The 23114-nt window shown below is 33.0% G+C and overlaps 1 protein-coding gene across 1 annotated transcript in view; it reads left to right on the forward strand.

Moving 5' to 3' along the window:
• Positions 1-23005, forward strand: part of LOC141348509 (gephyrin-like) — an 84084-nt gene extending 61079 nt beyond the window's left edge. Inside the window, exons 9-14 of the mRNA XM_073852799.1 lie at positions 10989-11030; positions 13344-13418; positions 17151-17213; positions 21073-21115; positions 22275-22412; positions 22845-23005. Of these exons, the coding sequence (XP_073708900.1) occupies positions 10989-11030; positions 13344-13418; positions 17151-17213; positions 21073-21115; positions 22275-22412; positions 22845-23005 (522 nt within the window). The remainder of the gene's footprint in view (positions 1-10988; positions 11031-13343; positions 13419-17150; positions 17214-21072; positions 21116-22274; positions 22413-22844) is intronic.
• Positions 23006-23114: the final 109 nt, after the last annotated feature.

The raw sequence follows: 23114 nt of genomic DNA on the forward strand, positions 1-23114 counted from the left end.
GAGCTTTTAATCAATAAATGGGGGAAAAAAGTAACTAGCGTTACTTATTTGAAAAAGTAACTCAGATGTTTTCTTGTCAATTAAAAAGTAATGCGTTACTTTACTAGTTACTTGGAAAAAGTAATATTATTACGTAACTTGCGTTACTTGTAATGCGTTACCCCCAGCACTGCTCAAAACATTAAAAAACATACTGACCTCAAACCTTTGAACTATAGTGTGAATAAACTTTAGGATATGCAACAATTGTGCTGTTTTTAAAGTATTAGGACACTAGGGCTATCAAATTAATGCACTAACGTAGTTTAATTCATTTTTCTCCATGCTGGACTGTGTTTACAACTTGTGTTTTGGATGCTTTCAATGTCAAAACCTCAATGTGAAATACTCTGACAGCTGCAGATGAGTGTTAGATGAAGAATAAATCCACTTCGCTTGTGTGTGTGTGTGTGTGTGTGTGTGTGTGTGTGTGTGTGTGTGTGTGAGAGAGAGAGAGAGAGAGAGAGAGAGAGAGAGAGAGAGAGAAACTCAGACGGATCTCTGACAGTTTTATAGTGATTAATCTATGAGTGTTTATCTGTCAATCTTATTTACACCTCTTCCATCACATTTCCTTCCCACTTCCTTTTCTCCTCTATTTCACCTCTGTGTTTCACTCTGTTCATTTTCAGTGCGTTTAGGATGATGTCTCAAACTACAGTCTCACTGGATCAGAGTTATATAGAAATATACAAGTGCATACATACCCGTATATGTGTGCTTGTGTGGTTATTTGGCATGTGTGCTGATAACATTCCTCCTCTAAACAGAGCAGCTTGTAAAACCGACTGGCTTCTTGCTGTCGCAGAGGTGAGACCATTGAATTTAATGCTTAGAGAAGATCAGATAGTAATGGCCAAGGAGAAATGAAAAAGAACACAATAAACAAACGCTCAGCAGCGCAGATCCTCAGCTCAGTGTCTCAGAGTGTGGCTGACTATCACTTCATCAGCATTATTTGCACACAGAATTACTTCTGTCAGTGATTCCATGTTTATTCAGGTTGTTGTGAAATGTTTGTTTGTTCATTTCGAATGTGAAGCACTTGATGCAGATGATCTGCTGTACGCAACATGGACTTGTGTTTTTGTTTAGTAGTAGTTTATGAGCTTTGCATGACTGTGTACTGGAGTAAAGCTGGTTTAGATGATGCCTGCTTGGTTTGTGTCTGATTTAGTATCTCTGCTGCACTTCAGTCTTGTAAGATTCAGTTAAAGACTTCTAAAGTTGCTTTAAAAGAGGCTCCAGATTTGAATTGCACATACAATTTCCATCCAGTTTTGACATGAACTAATAAACCTAATATGATGCATATTTGTCAGTCATACATAAATAAAACAGGTCAGATTTCTGCACTCAAAAAAGAAAGAAAAAATGTAATAAATGCATTTTGAAAATATGATTCTTTAAATAAAGTCAAAAATCAAATATATGCAAATAGTTATTAATAAACTATGCCTTTATATATATATATATATATATATATATATATATATATATATATATATATATATATATGTATGTATCAAGGCATAGTTTATTAATAACTATTTGCATATATTTGATTTTATGTAAAGAATCATATTTTCAAAATGCATTTATTCAACTTGTTTAGAATCAACATTCCGAAAACAATTACTTGTATTGATTTAAAAAGTATAAAAAAAAGTGGAACAAGCAACATTCATTTAGTTAAAATGAATAAGATTGAAACTAGTTGGATTTATGGATGGTAGTGTGTTTGAAACGTAGTCAATTTATTAGTACTATTGCAGAAATCTGACCATTTTATTTATGTATGACAAATATGCAAGAGATAAGGTTTATTTCTTTGTGCAATCCAAATGAATGGAAATTGTATATATGCAATACAAATACATCAATCTTACATTTATGGGTGCATGTTTCAATTTTACCTTTCATGTATAGGCATATCTGACAACCACTTTTTGAAGATGTCCTCATAGAGAAAAATATTAATATATAAGGTTTTCTTTTTGTAATTTTCATCATTTTCATCAGTCAGATGCATAATGCACAAAAGCACTTGTGAAACTTGCAAAGTTGCCAGATTTTGCAAGGTTGGTCAGTGACTTTCAGGTGTTTGAAATACTGTATATTTAAAGATTTAATTTGCACTCATTACTTCTGTGATTTATGCACAGCTGTTAAAGTATCATATATTGAGTTTGTTGCTCATTATGAGTCGTTTATCAGTTAATATAATCCATTTTAGATTGACTGAAATGACACACAAACACAAGTCAAACTGGTTTATATGGTGTATTTTTGTCCTAATAAATACCATACAGTACATTTTCAGTTATTGTGCATTAACGTAAACTACAAGTTTGTAAGTTATACACCTGGATGTGTGTTTGTGTGAGTGTTCATTCTCCATTTGTCTGTTTCTTTTTCCTCCTCTTTCTCTCTAATGTTTTTTTCGGATCATAATTCCTGCCTGCTCTTTCTCTGTGGGCTTCTCTCTCTCTTTCTCTCTCTCTCTCTCTCTCTCTCTCTCTCTCTCTCTCTCTCTCTCTCTCTCTCTCTACTCCTCCTCCTCTTCTGTCTCCATCCATATGTGTGTGTTCACTTCCTCTCTGTGTCAGAGTCTGTATGTGTGTGTGAGATCTCAGTCTTCATGTAGATGATGGTAAGTCCTAACTCTTTCTCTGGCATTTGATGTTTCTTGAGTCAGAAGATACTTGTGTTTATATTATAATCCATTTGATAGTTTAATAATCAGTCAGATTGTGTATAAAGTGAATTTTGTGCTTTTTTTTTTTTTTTTTGAAGTGTATGTGTATTTGATTGTGATGTGTAAAGAGAGAATGATGATAGATGGTAGAGTTGTGGTGATAGAAAAAATACCGAATACATAAAACAAACTTGTTGCTGTGAGGTTTGCATTCATCAGTTCATCCATCTGTCCATCCGTCGTCTTGTGTGTGTTCTTTGTCTATAAATCTGTAACTAAAGATTTTTGCATAATAATTAGTCTCTTGGCAATTTGTCCAATGTGATACTGTCCATTTGCGTCTAAATGTATATATATTTTGTCTCGTACATTTGATATTCATCACAAAGGATGAGATGTAGAAGATCAGATTGCATTCGTTCAGATGTTTGGCTGAATTATGAGTATGTTAGATAACTCCCTAAAGCTGCTTTCATGAATTTAGGAATGGTTTTCAAATGCCGTCTGCCAAAAATCTTGAGTAAAATAATCACTTTAGGTATGAGACGCTTTTGAACAAAAGTGTAAAATTATCACTTGATGTTTTGAGACTCTTGACTTAACGTTCAATTAGTAAATGCTTACGTTGTGTTGGCTAAAATAAACTATAGATTTTCAGTTTTAAGTTTATATTGTGTTAAAATATTTTTTTATTGATTAATTGATTTATTTCAGTGTTTGATTATTTTGTTATTTTAATAAAATAATATTAAATATTCCTATATTATATTAATATATTTTGTTTTTTATTTAGTTGTTTATGTTGATTTTTATTATAATACTATGATTTTTATTTTAATTATTACTATTATGAATGATTATACTGAACACAGAGTGTTCAAATCAATTGGAAATTGTTACAAAACAGTTTTATCACAGTTTTAGTTTGAAGATACCAGCATTATCGCCTTTTAGCAGTAGACAGATATAAATGTGTAAAATGACTCAACTCAGCTGATAATGACAGGCCACTGCTTATTTCATCCAATTATGATATAATATGTTTACTTTTTATGAAAATTAAGGGGAGACACTGCAGGCAAAAACGCTGTTTTCTCATGCACCTGTCAAGTTTGAGATTTTGGGCTTTTTTTTATAAAGTGTTTTTTCAGACTAGTAAAAAGAAAACATCAAAAATACACTATTAAGTGTTTCTTTTATAGCACTTTATCTATTTGTGTCAATAGATTTCAATTACAATACATATTTTTAAAGGCCATTTCCTTTTTTTCTTTTACACTTAGCCATAAATCTCCACTTCAGTAGCACTTCCACACACTAAACTTGACATTTTTATTCCTGTCTATATCCTGAAGGCTTTTACAGAGGGATTTGTTCATATATAATTTGCTTTATTATATACAACATTTTATTTCCCAAAAATTGCGAAAATATAATGTTTTCTGTCTGAGTATTTTCTGAATTATGGAGTGACAAAATGACATACCTAAAATTCCTTCTGTAAAAACATTTGACTTTAATATGTCAAAAATATTAAACAAGAGCTTTGAAACTGACTTCATCCAGTGTTTCGATTTTTGTACTAGAAATGTATGCAAATTAGCGCATATTTCAATAAATAATAATCATTTGCATATTTAAATCTAACATTTTAGAAAACTTGTAATACAAAAAATGTTTGCAATAGCAATGTAATCAATCGATAACTATTAGTTATTTTTTTACCCTATTCACTTGCAGTGTCTCACGGAAATGGACAAAGCACTGAGGAATTATTATTAGCAGACATTGATGCTGTGAAGTTGCACTCACAGATTATGTTATCTGAGGTGTAGTTTCTCATCCTGATAGCTGCAGTACAGAAGCACCTACTACAGCATTATTAAACACAGCGCGGCAGAAATCGCTTGGCTATGCATTAGCAGTCTTGAGCAGATTTTGTGTGTCCTGTTAGCCACCCTCGCTCCCTTCAAAGGGGTCAAATCTGATGCTCGGGACCGAGCCAGACATGATATGAGCTTTTAAAGAGAGAGCTCATCTAAAATATAAATTAAGTTTGATTTACTCATTCTCATGTTGTTCAAACTTGTATTTATGCATTTTAATTGCATATAAAATTTCTGTGTATTTGGATTAAACAGTTTAAACATAAACAGAGTGGTAAATTCAGTGTGATGCATTTTTGCCAGTCATACATAAATGAATCAAGCAGTAGATTTCTGTAATAAACTTGATGTGTTTTAAAAACACAATGAATAGGCAGCTTTATATATTTATCATTAATAAATCCCATTTGTTTCAGTCTCATACATAAAATCAAGCAAGATTAACTAATTTAATCTTGCTTTTTTTGCAGATTTTTGCAGATTTAAATCCATGTTCATACTTTTTAACTGATTAAAATCAATTGTTTTAAATATAAATCTAATTATAATTTAGTTGCAAATACACACTATGACATGATTATTTATTTATTTATTTATTTATGAACTGTAATTTTTTTCTGTGCAAAAATTTTAAAGTTGCATATAAGTTTGTAACTACATTTTTTTCCATATTTGAGTGAATTATTTCTTTAAGTATTCATATGTGATAGCGCTCACAGCAGCTCAGCTGCCATCACCGCCTACTTAAAAAGTGTCTTATGAAATAGATACGCTTTATTACTTTCTCTTAGAGTAGCTCAGTGTTTTTAGCTCATCCTAGTATGTAGTTCAAGTGTCTCAGTTCAGGACCAACAAAGCTAAGGTCCTCCAGATCAAGAATACTAAATGCTGCAAATTTAGCTACACTGTTAAAAATAAAGATTCTAAAAACAGGTTTTGGTAGCAATGCCACAGAAGAACCATTTTTGGTTGCCTAAGAACATTTCATTGAGCAGTTTCTAAAACCTAGAACCATTTTTTTATACAGTGAAGAACATTTAAAAAAATCTAAATGATCTCTTTTGTGGAATGGAAAGATTACATGGATGTTAAAGGCTTCATGGAACCATCAATGCCAATACAGAACCGTTAAGTTGATACAATGTCAAATGCCAAATTTACCCTGCAAAGGTGTGCTTCTGAAGTGGCATTTAGATGTCTTTACACAGACTTAAGACTTGCCAGATACAGCATAAATGCATTTGCATAGCAATTACAACTGTACTACACTCTTAAAAATAAACATGCTTCAAAAGGTTTGTCACAGCGATGCCATAGAAGAACCATTTTTGGTTCCACAAAGAACCATTTGACAGAGCAATGGCGTAATCCTTTAAGCAGGCAGAAAGTCAAAAACCAGGGAGAGCAATCCAAAGTATCAAATAAACAAGGCTATGAAACAGGGCAAAAACAATGGCAAGGAACGGGGCAAAACTATGACAGAAAACAAAGACTAAACTATGACAAAAGAACAAAAACCGTAGCAATAACAATCCAAAATAAACAACAGTGGAGAAACGCTTGGTAGAGTCTGCTAGGCAAAACAATACTTCTCGAGGGCCTGTTTGGCATGGCCCTGCTTAAATGGCTGACAAACAGGAAGTAACCATAGAGGCAGCAGAGGGAGCAGCAACTGTCAGTGTGAGTAAGGGCTCCCTCTGCTGGCCTGGCGTTACAGATTCCTCCCCCTCTAGGAGCGACTCCGGGCGCTCAAACAAAACAAAGTCAGGTCCATGAAGGGGAACAGGTACAGAGTCAGGGCCTGGACCTTGGAGCAGAGGCAGACAGTGAAGCAATGGAGGTCCTGGGCCATGGAGCAATAGCAGACAGTGAGGCAGTGGAGGACCTGGGCCTTGGAACAGTGGCAGACAGTGAAGCACTGGAGGACCTGGACCATGGAGCTGTGACAGACAGTGGAATAATGGAGGACCTGGACCGTGGAGTGATGGCAGACAGTGAAGCTCTGGAGGACCTGGGCCATGGAGCAATAGCAGACCTGGATCATGCATGATCTCATGAAGCTCATGAGCTCATGAAGATCTGCTGTAACTTGGCTTGGCTCATGGAAATCAGCTGTGGTTTGGCTTAACATTGGTTGAAGTGATGCCAGCGGGGGCTGGCTTAGCTGACGTGAGTTTATGGAGACCAGCTGCTCGAGCCGATAGCAGCGGTGGGTCCTCCACACTAGACACCAACCACCTCGAAACAGAGTTCACATGATGAGGCTCAGACGTGGCAGCCATCTTGGCCGGGAACTCAGACGGGGCAGCCATCTTGTGGACTGGTTGTGGGAGGGCGGCCATGACAGGTGCAGACTCTGGACGGACAGGCATGGCGTGAGCAGGCCCTGGAGCGGCAGGCATGGCGTGAGCAGACCTTGGCTTGGTGGATGTGACTTGAGCAAACTTTGACTTGGCAGGCATGGCATGAACTGGCTTTGGCATGGTGGACATGACTTGAGTAGACTTTGGCTTGGCAGGCATGGCATGATAGGCCTCTGACATTATTTGAATAATTCCTGACATGACTTGAGCAGGCTTTGGTTTGGCCAGTGTGACATGAGCTGGTTGTGGTGTGGAGGTTACTGTGAGATTGCAGGGTCCCTCCTCTGCGATCCCAACGGTAAGAGGTGAGCCGCTCAAACGAAGTGCATAATCAATGTAAGTTTCAAGGGTCCAGTGTATCTTTCCTCCAGGAAACCCTGAGCGAATGGGTTCATCTAACCCATAGCGGAAAAGGTCCTTCAGAGCAATATCATTAAAATCAACTAAATGACACAGTCCACAAAAATCCTCTACATACTCCTCTATTGCTCGGTTATCTTGACAAAGGCAGAGGAGACGAGAAGTTGCCTGGTTCATACCTGCGATCGTGATTCCAAAAGCCGCTGGATTTTTGGGAGGCGAAGTATTCTGTAACAGGCAGGACTCTTAGGAAGCGTGTAAAATCCAAGTGCAGGCTTTATTCAAACAGATCGTGGTAATACAGGCAGGGTCGATATCCAAACAGACAGTGGCAACGAAGACAGAGCAATGGCGTAATCATTTAAGCAGGAAGAAAGTCAAAAACCAGGGAGAGCAATCCAAAGTATCAAATAAACAAGGCTATGAAACAGGGCAAAAACAATGGCAAGGAACGGGGCAAAACTATGACAGAAAACAAAGACTAAACTATGACAAAAGAACAAAAACCATAGCAATAACAAACCAAAATAAACAACAGCGGAGAAACACTGCTAGGCAAAACAATACTTCGCAATGGCCTGTTTGGTATGGCCCTGCTTAAATGGCTGACAAACAGGAAGTAACCATAGAGGCAGCAGAGGGAGCAGCAACAGTCAGTGTGAGTAAGGGCTCCCTCTGCTGGCCTGGCGTTACAATTCTTTAATCTAAACTGAAAGCAGTTCCACTCATTTTGTCCAAAATGACACAATTGCTTTTATCTCAAATAAACACTTAAGTTGTGCAAACACAACATCAGAGAAATAATAATTAAATGTCACTGTTTAGGTCAATGATTTTGGCTTCCAAAACTGTTCCAAAACCAGAAATTGCTGTTTTGTCCGAAAATTTACGTTTGCTGAAATTATTCTGCATCACTCATAGTAACTTTTTATATTTACACTTAGTACTAAAAAATATCCGTAAAAGTACTTCAATCTGTTAGAAATTATTTATTAGCCCAACATTTCTGTGTAATTTTATGTTTATTATATCCAACCTGATCTTATTAGGAAATGTAAGGTGGCCATTTCATATGAAATCCTACTGCAGTATGTGATTCATACTAAAATGTAAGATTTTTAGGAAAAAAGTAAGCATGATGGCCACCTATCAAACCAAACCATCACTGGGACATAAGCAGATTGTTTGAAAACCTACAAATGAGAGGAATGAATTAGCCAGCAATTTGGCAAGATGTAAAATAGTTAGCAACAATTGAAGATTATTGGAGTGTATTGAATCACCCTTGAGAAAAACACTTTTTTGAGGACATTGCACATGTGAAGCAGTGTGCCGTATACGCTGCAGTAACAGTGGCGTGTTTGTGTGTGTGTGGCGATAAATAACGCTTCTAAAGATTATATCTGTAGTACTTGAGTTTCACTTGAACATTAAACTCGGGTGGGCTGCCGCCTGCAAGATATATTACTCCCGTCCTGGACCACAAGGACACCTTGCATGCAGGAACGTGAGACGCAGTGCTGATTTTATGTGCAAAGTAGCAAATGATTCCTGTCAGATGCTGTGAGCATTTCAAGTTAATATGAAATCAAAACTGATGGTGTATACTTCAATATATGTTTTGGCTCTTGTTGTATGTGGTTCATCAGGGCATGTTAAACTAAAGAAAAAAATGTTTGCAATTAAAGCAATTTTCTTTTTTTTCTGCAAATGAGTTGAATTGATAAAATACAATGGCATAAACATGGTATTGTAGCATGCATGGATGTTTTATTTACCATTCAAAAGTTTGGAGTTGGAAAGATTTTTAATGTTTTTAAAAGTCTCTGCTGCTCATCAAAGCTGCATTTATTTGATAAAAAAAAAAACTGTAAAAACGGTAATGTTGTGAAGTATTATTACAGTTTAAAATAAATGTTTTCTTTGTGAATGTATTGCAAAATGTAATTTATTGATGTGATCAAAGCTGAATTTTCAGCATCATTACTCCAGTCTTCAGTGTAGAATTCTTTTGAAACTTTTAAAAATGTCTTCAATGTCACTTTTGATCGATTTATTGCATCTTTGCTAAATAAAAGTATTAGTTTAAAAAAAAAAACTTTCTGACCCCAAACTTTTGAATGGGAGTGTATACTAAGTATATATCTGAATTAATTTCTGAATATTTCCATAAATATTTATTATGTTGACATCAGTATTGTTGTTTTGAGAAATATCATCTTCAGTAATGTAGTTAGTTGCATTGTGGTCGTTTAGGGATTCTTGAAGGGAGGGAGTTGAAGTTGGTGTGTTTCAGTTGCAATTTGTTAAACGATTCACCCATCTTTCCATTTTTTGCTGTGTTTTCGTCTGTATGTGTTGTAAATCCAATATAAATTGGATTTAATGTGACAATATTTTTACATTTTTATCCCCAAGCTAAAATCAAACTGGGATCTATGGAACCCTATGTCTGCCACATAAGAAAAAAATCATGCTTTAGTAAGTCATAATTTTGGCGTAAGCCATAATATGAGATAAAAAGTCGAAATTATGACTTTAAAAATCAAAATACATAAAAAGTCATAATTTTGACATACTAAATTAAAACAATGGCATGCTAAATCAAATGTATGACTTAAATTGTAGCAATATTACACTTGGAGAATTATATCTTTTACTAATTCACAATTATTTCTCATAATTATGAATTTTTATGTTATAATTTCAACCTTTTATGTCATAATTTAAAGTAATAATTTGACCTTTTGTCAATTTCAGCTATTTTTTAAATAATTTTAACTTGTCATAATGTTTAACTTTCAAAGTCATTATTTGTACTTTTTCTCTCATATTTTAAACTTTGACCTTTGACATACCAAATCAAAATTATGACATACTAAATCATATTTATGACTTAAATTTATAGCAATATTCCACTAGGAGAATGATGTCATAATTTTAAAGTTTTATGTCATAATTAAAATTTTTAAATGAAGAATGTCATAAATTTGACTTAAAATCATTATGTTTAACTTTCAAAGCCATAATTTGTACCTTTTCTCTCATAATTTCAACTTAATTTAGCCATAATTTAGATTTAGTATGCCGTAATTTAGAATTTTTGACTTTTAAAGTCATTTCGACTTTTTTTTAAGCTAATAATTTACTTTTTATGTCATAATTTCAATTTAGCATGTCATATTTTCTACTTTATCTCATAATATTTACCTTTTTGTCATAATTTTAACTTTTAAAGTCATAAATTTGATTTTCATTTAATAATTATGACGTTAAAGTCATAATTATGACTTACTAAAGCATTATTTTTCTTATGTGGTGGAATTAGGCTTCCACAGGAATCAGAAATGATTGTCCACTAAGTAAAAGAGCTCAGGTTGATATTCAGAAAAACACATGAACTTGCATTGAAAATGTCAAGCACAAATCCCAGATAAGAAGCAAATACACGAGTGTAAGCGATGTATTTGCGTAGTTTCTGGGTTTTTTTTTTTTTTGTCTTCTGTTTCCAGCTGCTTTGGCTTGCGGTGCTCCAGCAGCCCTCCGGGCCAGCAGGGGGCGGCAATGTGTGTGTTTCAGCTTGGCTTTGCTGGCTCTTATATTTAATTGTCTTCTCTTCTCCCCCCTTCTCGTGGCACCCAGGCGCGGCTCCCCTCCTCTTCATCCACCCTAAGCATTGCTGAGGTATTCCTGCATGCGTCTCGGGCCGCATCGCCATGGCAACAGCTCTCCTCCACCTCGACGTGTTGCCATGCGACATGTTTCTTCCTGCCTGCGATGATTGTTGCTTCCTGCTCTGCCTGAAACCCTTCCTGTCTTGTCATGCATGCTTTTCTCAAGTGCAACTGAGCAAAAAATGACTGACAGTCATTTTTGTGACAATTTTAGATGTTTCACTGGTTTATCCATCAGAATAATCATATCAGTTTTTTTCTTTAAAATGTTTTAATGCATTTCCAACATTTTTTTTTTTTTTTGTGCATTCATCAAACACTTTTATGTATGTATGGCCAGAGGAGTTATTCTTACTAGTGATGGACTGATACAATATATTGACCAGGCCAGTTAATTAATAATATTTGAAGATGATATTTGACTATTTTGAGATTCTTTAACATTAAATTGTATTATTTATATGTTTGTAATAAATGAGCTTTGTTCTCTAGATTTTCCATATCAGTCAGTGATAAACCTGTATCAGTCGACCACTAGTTACTTCTGTAAAACATACATAACATCTAAAAGTGCAGTTATATGAGCTAAACATACTCACTTTTCATTTCTCACTCGCTGCATTTTTCACATCTTGGGAACCACTTTGATCTTTGAAAAGACTTTTCGAAAAAGTTTTTAAAATATGTTTTAATCAGTAATCCATACCAGAAATTGATAAATTTCAACTTGATCAATTATCAAAAATAATAATAATGATAATAAAGTAACAAATGGATAATATGAAAAAACAAATAAATAAATTGGATTGCAAAAAAAGTCAAATTGTATTGTTGATACATAAAATAGATAAAAGAGTAGCTTTTTTTTTTTTTAATGAATATTCCAGCCATGTACCATAAATTAAAAGCTTATACATAACGCTTGATCACAAAACTAGTTGTAAGTAGCACGGGTATATTTGTAGCAATAGCCAACAATACATTGTATGGGTCAAAATGGTCAATTTTTCTTTTATGCCAAAAATCATTAAGTCAAGATCATGTTCCATAAAGATATTTTGTACATTTCCTACTAAAATCAAAACTTAATTTTTGATTAGTAATATGCATAGCTAAGAACTTCATTTGGACAACTTTAAAGGCAATTTTCTCAATTTTTTTGCACCCTCAGATTCCAGATTTTCAAAAAGTTGTATCTCGTCCGAATATTGTCCTATCCTAACAAACCATACATCAATGGAAAGCTTATTTATTCATTTGTATAAATCTCAACCCTTATGACTGTTTTTTTGGTCCAGGGTCACATAAATTATACTGAATGACTTACATCTTATAAACTGGATTGAGATGTTTTTATTTAGTATTCCGTTATTTGATAATGTGTAAGAAAAAAATAAATACATAAAAAGTATTTATACATGTTTATAATTTTTTATTAGCATGATAGCTTGATTAAATTTTTTTAAATTGTGGTGTTTTTATAATTTTTTTTAGTTTTTAATTAAAAAATATATATATATATATAATTATTATTATTATTATTATTATTTTATTTTTTTATTAAATACTAAAAAAAAATTATGGGCAACCAAATTTTTTTCAGATTTTATTGCAGACGTTATGAAAAAAAATTAAAAGTAGCTATTTTTGTTCTTAGTATGACCGTAAAATGGTTTAAATGTTGTCTTTTTCCAGTAACAATTAATTCATTTATTTTAAATGAATTGTTAAAACCTTTTTTGTCATATTGTATTGCTTTGAAGTGTTTTTAGAGAAAAATAGTTCAGACTTTCTTTACATTTATAATGATTTTACTCTGTTGTATAGCTTAAATTCAGTTACTGTCTACTTTTTGTTATCTGCTTGTATTGTAGCTTGACTAAGTTGTCCGAGATTCAATCTGAATAGCTTTAAGCTTGCCAAACTATAGTAGCCCTAATATGTCAAAGCACTTAAGTGTCACTCAAGATATTTCTCCAGCTCCATGATTTATTTTCTCTTGGTTTGTTTCGAGTCACTCACGATTTACAGCATTAGATTAGTTGGGTTGCTTTTAACGCGGGTGAGTTTTCATTTTGCTCAGCTGCTCATGTTTTCATTGTTCCGGTGCACATCACAGCAGTGTTATATTACTGTGTGTTGTTGAAGAGAGTTAGTGTATTTGTGTGTTTGTGTTAGTGTTTGTGGCAGCGCATGCTCATACACGTGTTTGACCAAATGCGGATAGATTTTGTATCTGTGCCTGTTGGGTATGGAGACGTTTGTGAATGGTAGTGTGTGTGAGCTTGTGTTCGGGGAGTGACTATCCTGTGGCTTCCTCCAGGCGTCGCGGCGAGAGTTCAGAGCACACCTGGATGAGGTCATCACACTCAAGTCAAGGTACTCTACCTTGGACCAGGTAAAGAGCCCATCTTCAATCATAGTTTGAGACATATGCAGCTTGTAAACATGATTTTAGCACTGGCAGCTAATAAAGCAGCTCAAATACAGGAAAGATTAGTTAGTTTTGAACAAAAACCAACCTCTGCCAACCATAATGCCACTACAGCACAGGTATCAGTGGGTTTAAGTGTTTAAATCAAGCTAAAACACCGTATGGTTAGCATTATTTCTTTAGGAATATAAACTCATCAACATTTGCCATCATTTACATTGTAACTGCAGTATCCACCCTAAAATCTAAGTTTCTACAGTTAGTAGCCTATTGGGCAAAAAAATGTGGTGTGGAAATGTTTAAGTTTCACAAACATTTACGAAGAAACGACACGTAATACATGCAATTAAATGTCAAATTTTAAAGCAGAAAAACTCAAATAGTTTTTTCTTATAAAATATACTACAATAATGTTTGTTTGCAACAATGAAATAATACAAAAACAAAAGATTATGAAAGCTTTTTTTTATATTATATCCTAAAACAGTGCAATGCAGTGCACATTTCCCATGACATTTTGACAAGTAAAAATGATTTTGTCATTTTATCACCCGATACAGTAAAACAAAATATTTTCAAAGATATTTTAGAATATACAAAAAAATGACCAAAATTTTTTTTAACAATATTTGTTCTAATATGTTTTAAAATATAGTATATGGTAATATAATACATATATTGATCATTTTAAATATACTTTTAAAGTATATAAAAAAATATTATATATATATATATATATACACATACATATATATATATATATATATATATATATATATATATATATATATATATATATATATATTTAATTATTACAAATTTGCACTCCATTATTACCATGTTAATTGTTAAATATAATACATTTTGGTGTGTGTGTGTGTATATATATATATATATATATGCAGATTCATCCATGTTGCCACCTGATTGCTGTATGCTATATAATACATTTTATGTTCTTTTTTCTGGCATTTTAATCTAAAACACTTTACAACCAAAATAATTTTGCTTACCATCACCACCATTTTTTTTTAATGTGTGATGTTGTTCGTATTAAGGATTTATTGGCGTGTTTGTAGCAGTATGTTTGGTGTATGTGTGTTGGGGTTTTTAATATTTATATAGGTGATTTTATTAATTTTTTAATTTTTATTATTTTTTGATTTTGTGTTTTCACTTTGTTTAGTTACAATTTCAGTAATTTTGTGCTTTTGTCAGTTTTATACAGCAGTATGTCTACACTGTAAAAAAAAACAATTTGTTGAGTCAACTTAAAATAATGTGTTGCCCTGCTGTCTTAGATATTTGAGTTGATTCAACTTAAAATTTTAAGTTGTCACTTTGTACAACTTAACATTTCAAGTTGACTAAAATTCTTTGAGTTCACTAAACCTATTATTTTAAGTTGACTCAACAAATTGTTTTTTTCAGTGTAGAAACCCACACCCCAGTTTTATTACATATACTCTTAAAAATAAAGGGTGTTTTCACAGCAATTCCATAGAAGAACCATTTCGGGTTCCCAAAAGAACCTTTTGTGGAATGAAATGGTTCCATGAATGTTAAAGGTTCTTAATGGAACTGTCAATGTCAATAAAGAACCTTTGTTTTTAAGAGTAATTAACGGTAATTAGAGATTTGTTGTGCCATTTTGTGAATATCTGTATTCATTCCACTTTCATTTTTTTCATTTTTTTCACAAATTACAAAATCACAATTACTGAACGTTCAAAAACAACATGAGCTGAAAGATGATTTATTAGCTATCATGTGACATCACAAAAAAATAATCATCTTGGCAATTTCTGGTACACCTATTGCAAATTAGGTCAGCGCTTGTATTAATTAATCCACATCTAGGATATTTAATGAGGGAATTGTTTGATGAACTGATATCCCAGTGCTTTTACAGTTGTTGTAATGAAAGCCTTACTTAGTGTGATTTAATTACTAGTTTCATTTTAATACGATACAGTAAAACTGTCATTATTGCAACATATGGCAGGTGTGTGTGTGTGTGTGTGTGTGTGTGTGTGTGTGTGTGTGTGTGTGTGTGTGTGTGTGTGTGTGTGTGTGTGTGTGTGTGTGTGTGTGTGTGTGTGTGTGTGTGAACGTCCTTCTGTCTGCTTAAAATGTCTGTCAGTTGATCTCTGATTTGGTTGTTTTGATGCTTCAGTTTCTCTGTTCTTATCTTCTTCTGAGTTCACTTTAAGGTCAGCATGAAATTAAAATGCACTTTATTTACTACTTAAAGGATTAGTTCACTTCCAGAACAAAAATGTACAGATAATGTACTCACCCTCTTGTCATCCAAGATGTTCATGTCTTGTCAAAAGAAATGTTTTTTTGAAGAAAGCATTTCAGGGTTTCTCTCCATATAATTTTGGGCGTTCAAACTTGGGGGCACCATACATATCCATTATATGGAGAGAAATCCTGAAACGTTTTCCTCCAAAAACATAATTTCTTTACGACTGAAGAAATTAAGACATGAACATCTTGGATGAAAAGGGGGTGAGTAAATTATCTGTACATTTTTGTTCTGAAAGTGAACTAATCCTTTAATACTTTCTTAATACATGTTCCTGCAGTTGTAATTATTAAAATGGATGGTGCATAACATTTCATGTTGACTTTGGACTGTTTTGTCTGATTGGCTATGTAGTCCTCTTTAAAGCTTGACTTTAAAGGGATAGTTCACCCAAAAATAAAAAATTAGCTGACAGTATATTCACCCTTGGGGCATTCCAAGATGTAGATGAGTTTGTTTCTTCACCAGATTTGGAGAAATGTAGCATTTCATCACTTTTTCACCAATGGATCCTCTGCAGCGAATGGGTGCCGTCAGAATGAGAGTCCAAACAGCTGATAAAAACATCACAATAACCCACAAGTAATTCACATCACTCCAGTCCATAAGTTAACATCTTGTGATGTTAACTTAAAGCTGAATGTTTGTAAGAAACAAATCCATCATTTAGACATTTTTAAATTCAAACCATTGCCTCCAACTAAAATACAAGTTTATAATCCTTAATAACACTTCCTTTTGTGACAAAGTCGCCTTGTCTGAATCAGGGGAGAAATCTGCACAGTTCAAGCATTAATTACAAGCAAAAACAGTCAAGCAACAAATATGTGGGTAGATTTTGATGTGAGAGACAACAGGATATGGACTTTTTAACTGCAGGACGCATTATTATGGTTTATGGATATTTTGGCCAGAAATTACGTGTAAAGTCAAGAACACCTGATAGATGGACTGAAGTGGATTATTTGTGGATTATGGTGATGATTTTATCAGCTGTTTGGACTCTCATTCTGACGGCACCCATTCACTGCAGAGGATCCATTGGTGTACAAGTGACAGAATGCTACATTTCTCCAAATCTGATGAAGAAACAAACTCATTTGGATCTTGTTGGCATGGGGAGTACATTTTAGCAATTTTCTTTTGAGTTGTGGGTGAACTATTCTTTTAAGGTGTCAGTGTTTGAGTTCAACTTGTATTATTCTTGCCACTTAAATGTAATTGTAAATGAAATGTTCACTAACAACATCTAGTTCATGTGACACCTAAGAAGTTCTCTTTGTCTGTCTGTCGCTGTATCTTTGAGTTGCCTGCCGCTCTGTTTTCTGTTGGACTGTTTCTTCTGTTGCTTGTAACTGATGGACTGATGACTTTATCTCCGTAAGCTCCAGTGTAGGTTGGAGGTGCTTAAAGATGATCGCCGTGGCCATAGGACCTTCAGTTCTCGAGTAACTATCCCAGAACCATCAGCCCTTCACATGCTAAACTCTCTTTTTGTCTTCTTCCTCCTATTTGCTTTTGTATCTTTCTTTTAGCATTTCCTTATCTTATTTTGCTTTTCGTTTTGTATGTTTTGAATATGATATGTACGTGATTTACATATATTTGTATATTTCATTACAAAAATAGGGTGTGTACATTTATGAAGAACTGAACTTTATTTAAAAATGTTTTACCTTTTAAGACATTGTTGCTGCCATTGTCTGTCCTTTTATTTGATATTGTGAATATTTTTTTTAAATTGACATTCTGTGAATAGAGTACAAATTTATGTCTTATTAATTTTTTTTAATCAATGCAAGTAATGCAATGCAAAAGAATTTGAGCTATTACTCAAACTACACTCAAAAACTATTTAGGCCCGTGTTAGGTATTTGTGTATGCAAATTGCATGTAAAATTTACATTCATATGAATTACACAGTTTTATTATAAACAGATGAACTTAATGTAATGCATATTTGTCAGTCATACATAAACGAACCCAGTAAGATTTTTGCTCTCCAAAAAAAACAGTTATTTTATTTTATTTTACTATTATTTTACTATTTTATTTTATTTTTGTTTTATTATTTTATTTTGTTTTACTTAAGTACATAAATACATTTTAAATTCAGTCAGACATAAATGAATATTGAATATTTAATATTATTTTATTTTATTTTATTTTTTTAATTACATAAATACGTTTTAAATTCAGTCATACATATATGAAACCGCTAAGATTTCTGCACTCAAAAAGAAAATCTGGACATAGTTGATTGTTCTTTATTACATAAATACACTTTAAATTCAGTCTTACATAAATGAAAAAGAAAAATTTTCTGCACTCAAAAAAAAATCAGGACTTATTTTATTGTTCTCTATTTTTTTTTTTTTTTTTTTTTTTTACTTAATTATTTTTTATTTTACCTAATAAGTACATAAATACATTTTGAATTTAGTCAGACATAAATGAAACCGGCAAGGTTTCAAAAATTTATAAATTCAAAATTTTATTTTATTTTATTTTATTTTATTAATTGCATAAATACATTATAAATTCAGTCTTACATATATGAAACCGACAAGCTTTCTGCACTCAAAAAAAATCAGGACATAGTTGATTATTCTTTATTATTTAATTTAATTTAATTAAATTTTATATTTAAGTACTTAAATACATTTTCAATTCAGTCATACAATAATGAAACCGGTAAGATTTCTGCATTTTAAAAAAAAAATCGTTTTTTTACCTTCACTATTTTATTTTATTTTATTATGTGTTATTTTATAATCATAGTTTCAAATCCACATGACTATGTTTATTGTATATAATATACTTTTTTAAATTTATCAAGTTAAAAAGTATAAACGTTTAAAATATGGCTAGTTGTAAAATAAGCAGTGTTCATTTAGTTAAAAGTTAATGAGATGCAAAATTCGAAACAAATGGATTTATTAATGCTAAAAATATAAACCTTTTATTGTGTATTTAAAACACATTTGATTTGTTAATACCCGTTTCATTTATGTATACCTGACAAATATGCATTACATTAAGTTTATTATATACTAAAACTGTATAATGTAAATGTATGGAAACTGTATATGCAATTTAAATACACAAATCTAAGATTTCTATATTTGATTTAGGCCTAAATATTTATTTGGGTGTATTATCTGACATACAAAATTAATATGCCACAAAAAGTAGTAGCATAAAATGGTGATTTTAGTCTAAATACGTAGCTGTTATTGAACCTGTGCAATGCAAAGCCACAAACAAAGAGTCAGATTACAGAAATGAATCCCCTGTGTGTTTGTTTGTTCCCTTTTTTCAGAAGTTACTGTGTTTTGGGGCTTTTGCTGACATCATCATCTTGTTTGATTTATTATTCCCTCTCTGCTCGCTGCGTTTTGCTCTTTCAGCTGTTCTGTGCGTCTCTCTCTCATGTTTCATGAGCTCTTGTGCTGTTCGGGGTCTCGCGCTCTCCTAATTGTCTTTCTCTCCTCCTTCAGTTCTTCAGTCGTTCTTCACTATGCTGTCTGCTTCTCCTCAGGCAGCAGTAGTTCTTCAGGAACATTTCACTCCATCTCCTTCTCGCTGTAGTGCACTAGAGAGTCTATTAGAGCTTTCCTGCCACTGATTATAGGGTGGTTTTCACAAGTACAGTCATCACAAACTACCACTCCAGTTCAGAGAGATTGAGCAACATGTTGAGGTTACAGAGAGGACAACAAGAGAAAAAGAGCGTTATTAAAGAGGAGAACGTATGAATGAAGATAGAGTGGAAAAGAGACACATCCCAGTTTTATGTAATTGGAATAGAGTAGATTACATCTTTGATATTTCTTTCATTAGACAAGTTTGTCTGTTGTCATCCATGTATTTTTGGTCTGGTTTAGATCAGGTCATGATCAGTTTGGACAGGGTCAGAGGTCAGTTAGCTGGTATCACTGATACACTACTGTTCAAAAGATTTTTTTAAAGAAATTCATACTTTTATTCAGTAAGGATGCATTAAATTGATCAAAAGTGACAGTTAAGGGGAGACACTGCAGGCAAAAGCACAGTTTTTTCAGGCATGTGTCAAATTTGAGATTTTGGGATTTTTGTTTTTTCATAAAGTGCTTTTTCAGACTAGTGGAAAGAAATTATCCAAGAGACACTGTTAAGTGGTTCCTTTATAGCACTTTATCTATTTGTCTAAATATATTTCAATTACAATTAATATTTTTAAATCCAGTTTTCTCAAAATTCGTTTTTTCTCCTACACTGAGCCACTTCAGTAGCACTTACACACACCAAACTTTACATTTTTTATTCCTGTCTATATCCTGAAGGTTTTTACAGAGGGATTTGTTTATATATAATTTGCTTGATTATATACAACATTTTATTCTGCCAAAAATTGTGAAAATATAGTGTTTTCTGAATTATGGAGTGATGAGATACCCAAAATTCCCTCTGTAAAAACATTTGACTTTAATATGTCAAAAAAAATTAAACAATAATTTTGAAACTGACGTCATCCAGTGTTTAGATTTTTGTATTAGAAATGTATGCAAATTAGTGCATATTTAATTAAATAATGTCTCATTTGCATATTTAAACCTAACATTTGAGAAAAATGTTTGCAATTATCAGTGCAATCACTCAACTGGGTAATCAAGGCGATAACTATTCGATTTTTTTTACCCTATTCACTTGCAGTGTCTCGACATTTATGATGTTACAAAAGATTTCTTTATAAAAATGTTGTTCTTTTGAACTTTCTAATAATCAAAGAATCCTGAAAAGTAAAATGCATTACGGTTTCAACCGTTTTTAACATTGATCATAATCAGAAATGTTTCTTGAGCAGCAAATCAGCATATCAGAATGATTTCTGAAGGATCGTGTGACACTAAAGACTGGAGGAATTAAGCTGAAAATTCAGCTTTGATCACAAGAATAAATTACATTTTACAATAGATTCAAATTGAAACCAGCTATTTTAAAGTGTAATAATATTTCAAAATTGTACAGATTTTGCTGTATTTTTGATCAAACAAATGCACGCTCTGTGAGCATCTGAGACTTTTCTCAGAAACGTTAAATATCTTTTGAACTTTTGAATGGTAGTGAATCTCTCTCTGTTTCTTCTCATTACATCCCAGAATTCCCAGCTTCATGTTTGTCTCTGCATTTCATAATATGACAACAGCATGACATTGCGTATTGTTTTCTGGGGTATAGTAGCAAACATCTCATAAAAGCATGAAAAAACACACACATTTAAATATTAACCGTTTTTCTTTTTCCTCCCTTGTTTTCTTTCTTCAGGTGCAGTCACGATGCAGCAGCAAAGAAAATATCTTACGAGCAAGTATGTTTCTTCATAAAATGACTTTTTTTGTGTGTTTGTAAACCATGTGATTATGAAATATCAATATCTCTGAGTGCTTTTGAGTGTCATAAGACAGACTTTCAACAGCAGTCTATTGCATATTTTTTCTTTGCATGTGAACAAATTACTATAATATGACTAAACAGAAATCAGGAGAAGCCAGCATCTAAGCGGCACTAAATTCTTATTTTTTACATGTTTATTTTTATTTTATTTTGGGGTAAATATGCACTAAGCAGAAATGGCTTAGAAAACAAAAATAATAAATACATTTTTTGGACTAAATGTAAATAGTAGTTAATAGTAAATAGTATTTGCACCTCAGTATATTTTAAAATATTATAAAGCAGTATGCAATAATAATATCATATTCAGTGCAGGTTTATTATAGTTAACCAAACTTTTAAAAAATGTTACTTAAAATATAATTAATGTTAGCCGAAAAAAAAAAACTTTTTTTTTTTTTTTTTTTTTTTTTTTTTTTTTGCCAGACATCATTTCTAGGTTTCATTTAGTTTAACTTGATGTACTTAAACTAAAATTGAAATACATTTTTCATAAAATAAAAAAAAATACTAAAACTTACTAAAAATACTTAATACTAAAACTATTCAAACTTTAATAAAACTGTACTATTGTCTTAATAATACTTAAATAACTGCAGTTGACTTTATATAATTATAATTATTTAAAAGGTCAAGCTATTTGGACTTCGATCAAATACATTAATTTCTAGATTATTTTCTGTGTGATTTATTACCATAAAATCATGTAATACAATACAGCATAAATATTGGCATTTTTAGAAATCCGCATCAGACACTGAATAACCCATACACACAAAAATAATAGTGCTTTAAAAGGTTCTTCACAGTAATGCCATAGAAGAACCATTTTTGGTTCCACAACGAACCATTCAGTTAAAGGTTTTTTAAAGAACCATCACTTTCTTACCTTTTTATAATCTGAAGAACCTTCTTTCGCCATAAAGTATCTTTTGTGGAACAGAGAGGTTCTTCAAATGTTAAAGGTTCTTTATGGAACCATTTATACAAAAAAGGTTCTTCTATGGCATCATGAAGCACCTTTATTTTTAAGAGTGTGCATGAAGTGTTGAGGTTTGTGTGTGTGTTTGTAGGTCATAGTGCGGTGGACATCACCAAAGTGGCTCGGAGACACCGTATGTCTCCATTCCCTCTCACCTCTATGGATAAAGCCTTCATCACTGTGCTGGAGATGACCGCAGTTCTGGGCACTGAGATCATTAACTACAGAGGTACAAACACAATCTGTATTGATTCTGTGTTTTGATTTGACACTGTTTGCCTGCTATCTTCCTTTTAATGATTTATTTCTTTTTAAGCATGTTTTTTGGATGCTAGATGTGAATCCCAGTGTGTGAGATATAGATCATATCAGTGTTTTAATCTGCTGTGATATTGATCCTTCTGTAATCTGATGAGAGCTTCTTATCTTCAGACCGTGTGTGTGTGTGTGTGTGTGTGTGTGTGTGTGTGTGTGTGTGTGTGTGTGTACCGTGCCAGAGGAACATTTAGTATCTCATTTGTATTTGGATATAATAATAACAAATGCATAGAATCAACTTCATCTCAGATGTTTCTCATAAAATTCTGCAGGATTAATAAAAAAGCATGTTATTTGCTAATTAACACATTGAATCTTGTTCTCTGTGGTGTTGTTCTCATAGACGGCATGGGTCGAGTTCTGGCTCAGGACGTTTATGCCAAAGACAACCTGCCTCCGTTCCCAGCCTCCGTTAAAGACGGCTACGCTGTAAGAGGTGAGAGCCCACATGACTCGACGATGACAGGCGTGTGGGTTAACCGGCGTTCTGACAGACCTGGTTAACTCACGCTGTAGTGCTCGCGTCAGCGCCGCATATTGAAAGCATTACTCACGTCTGCTGGAGAGCGACGCTCGAAATGCCTCTCAGGGGATGATTTCAAATGCTTCATTC

This window comes from Garra rufa, chromosome 13 (genome assembly GCF_049309525.1).
Source record: "Garra rufa chromosome 13, GarRuf1.0, whole genome shotgun sequence".
In the NCBI taxonomy this organism is placed as follows: domain Eukaryota; kingdom Metazoa; phylum Chordata; class Actinopteri; order Cypriniformes; family Cyprinidae; genus Garra; species Garra rufa.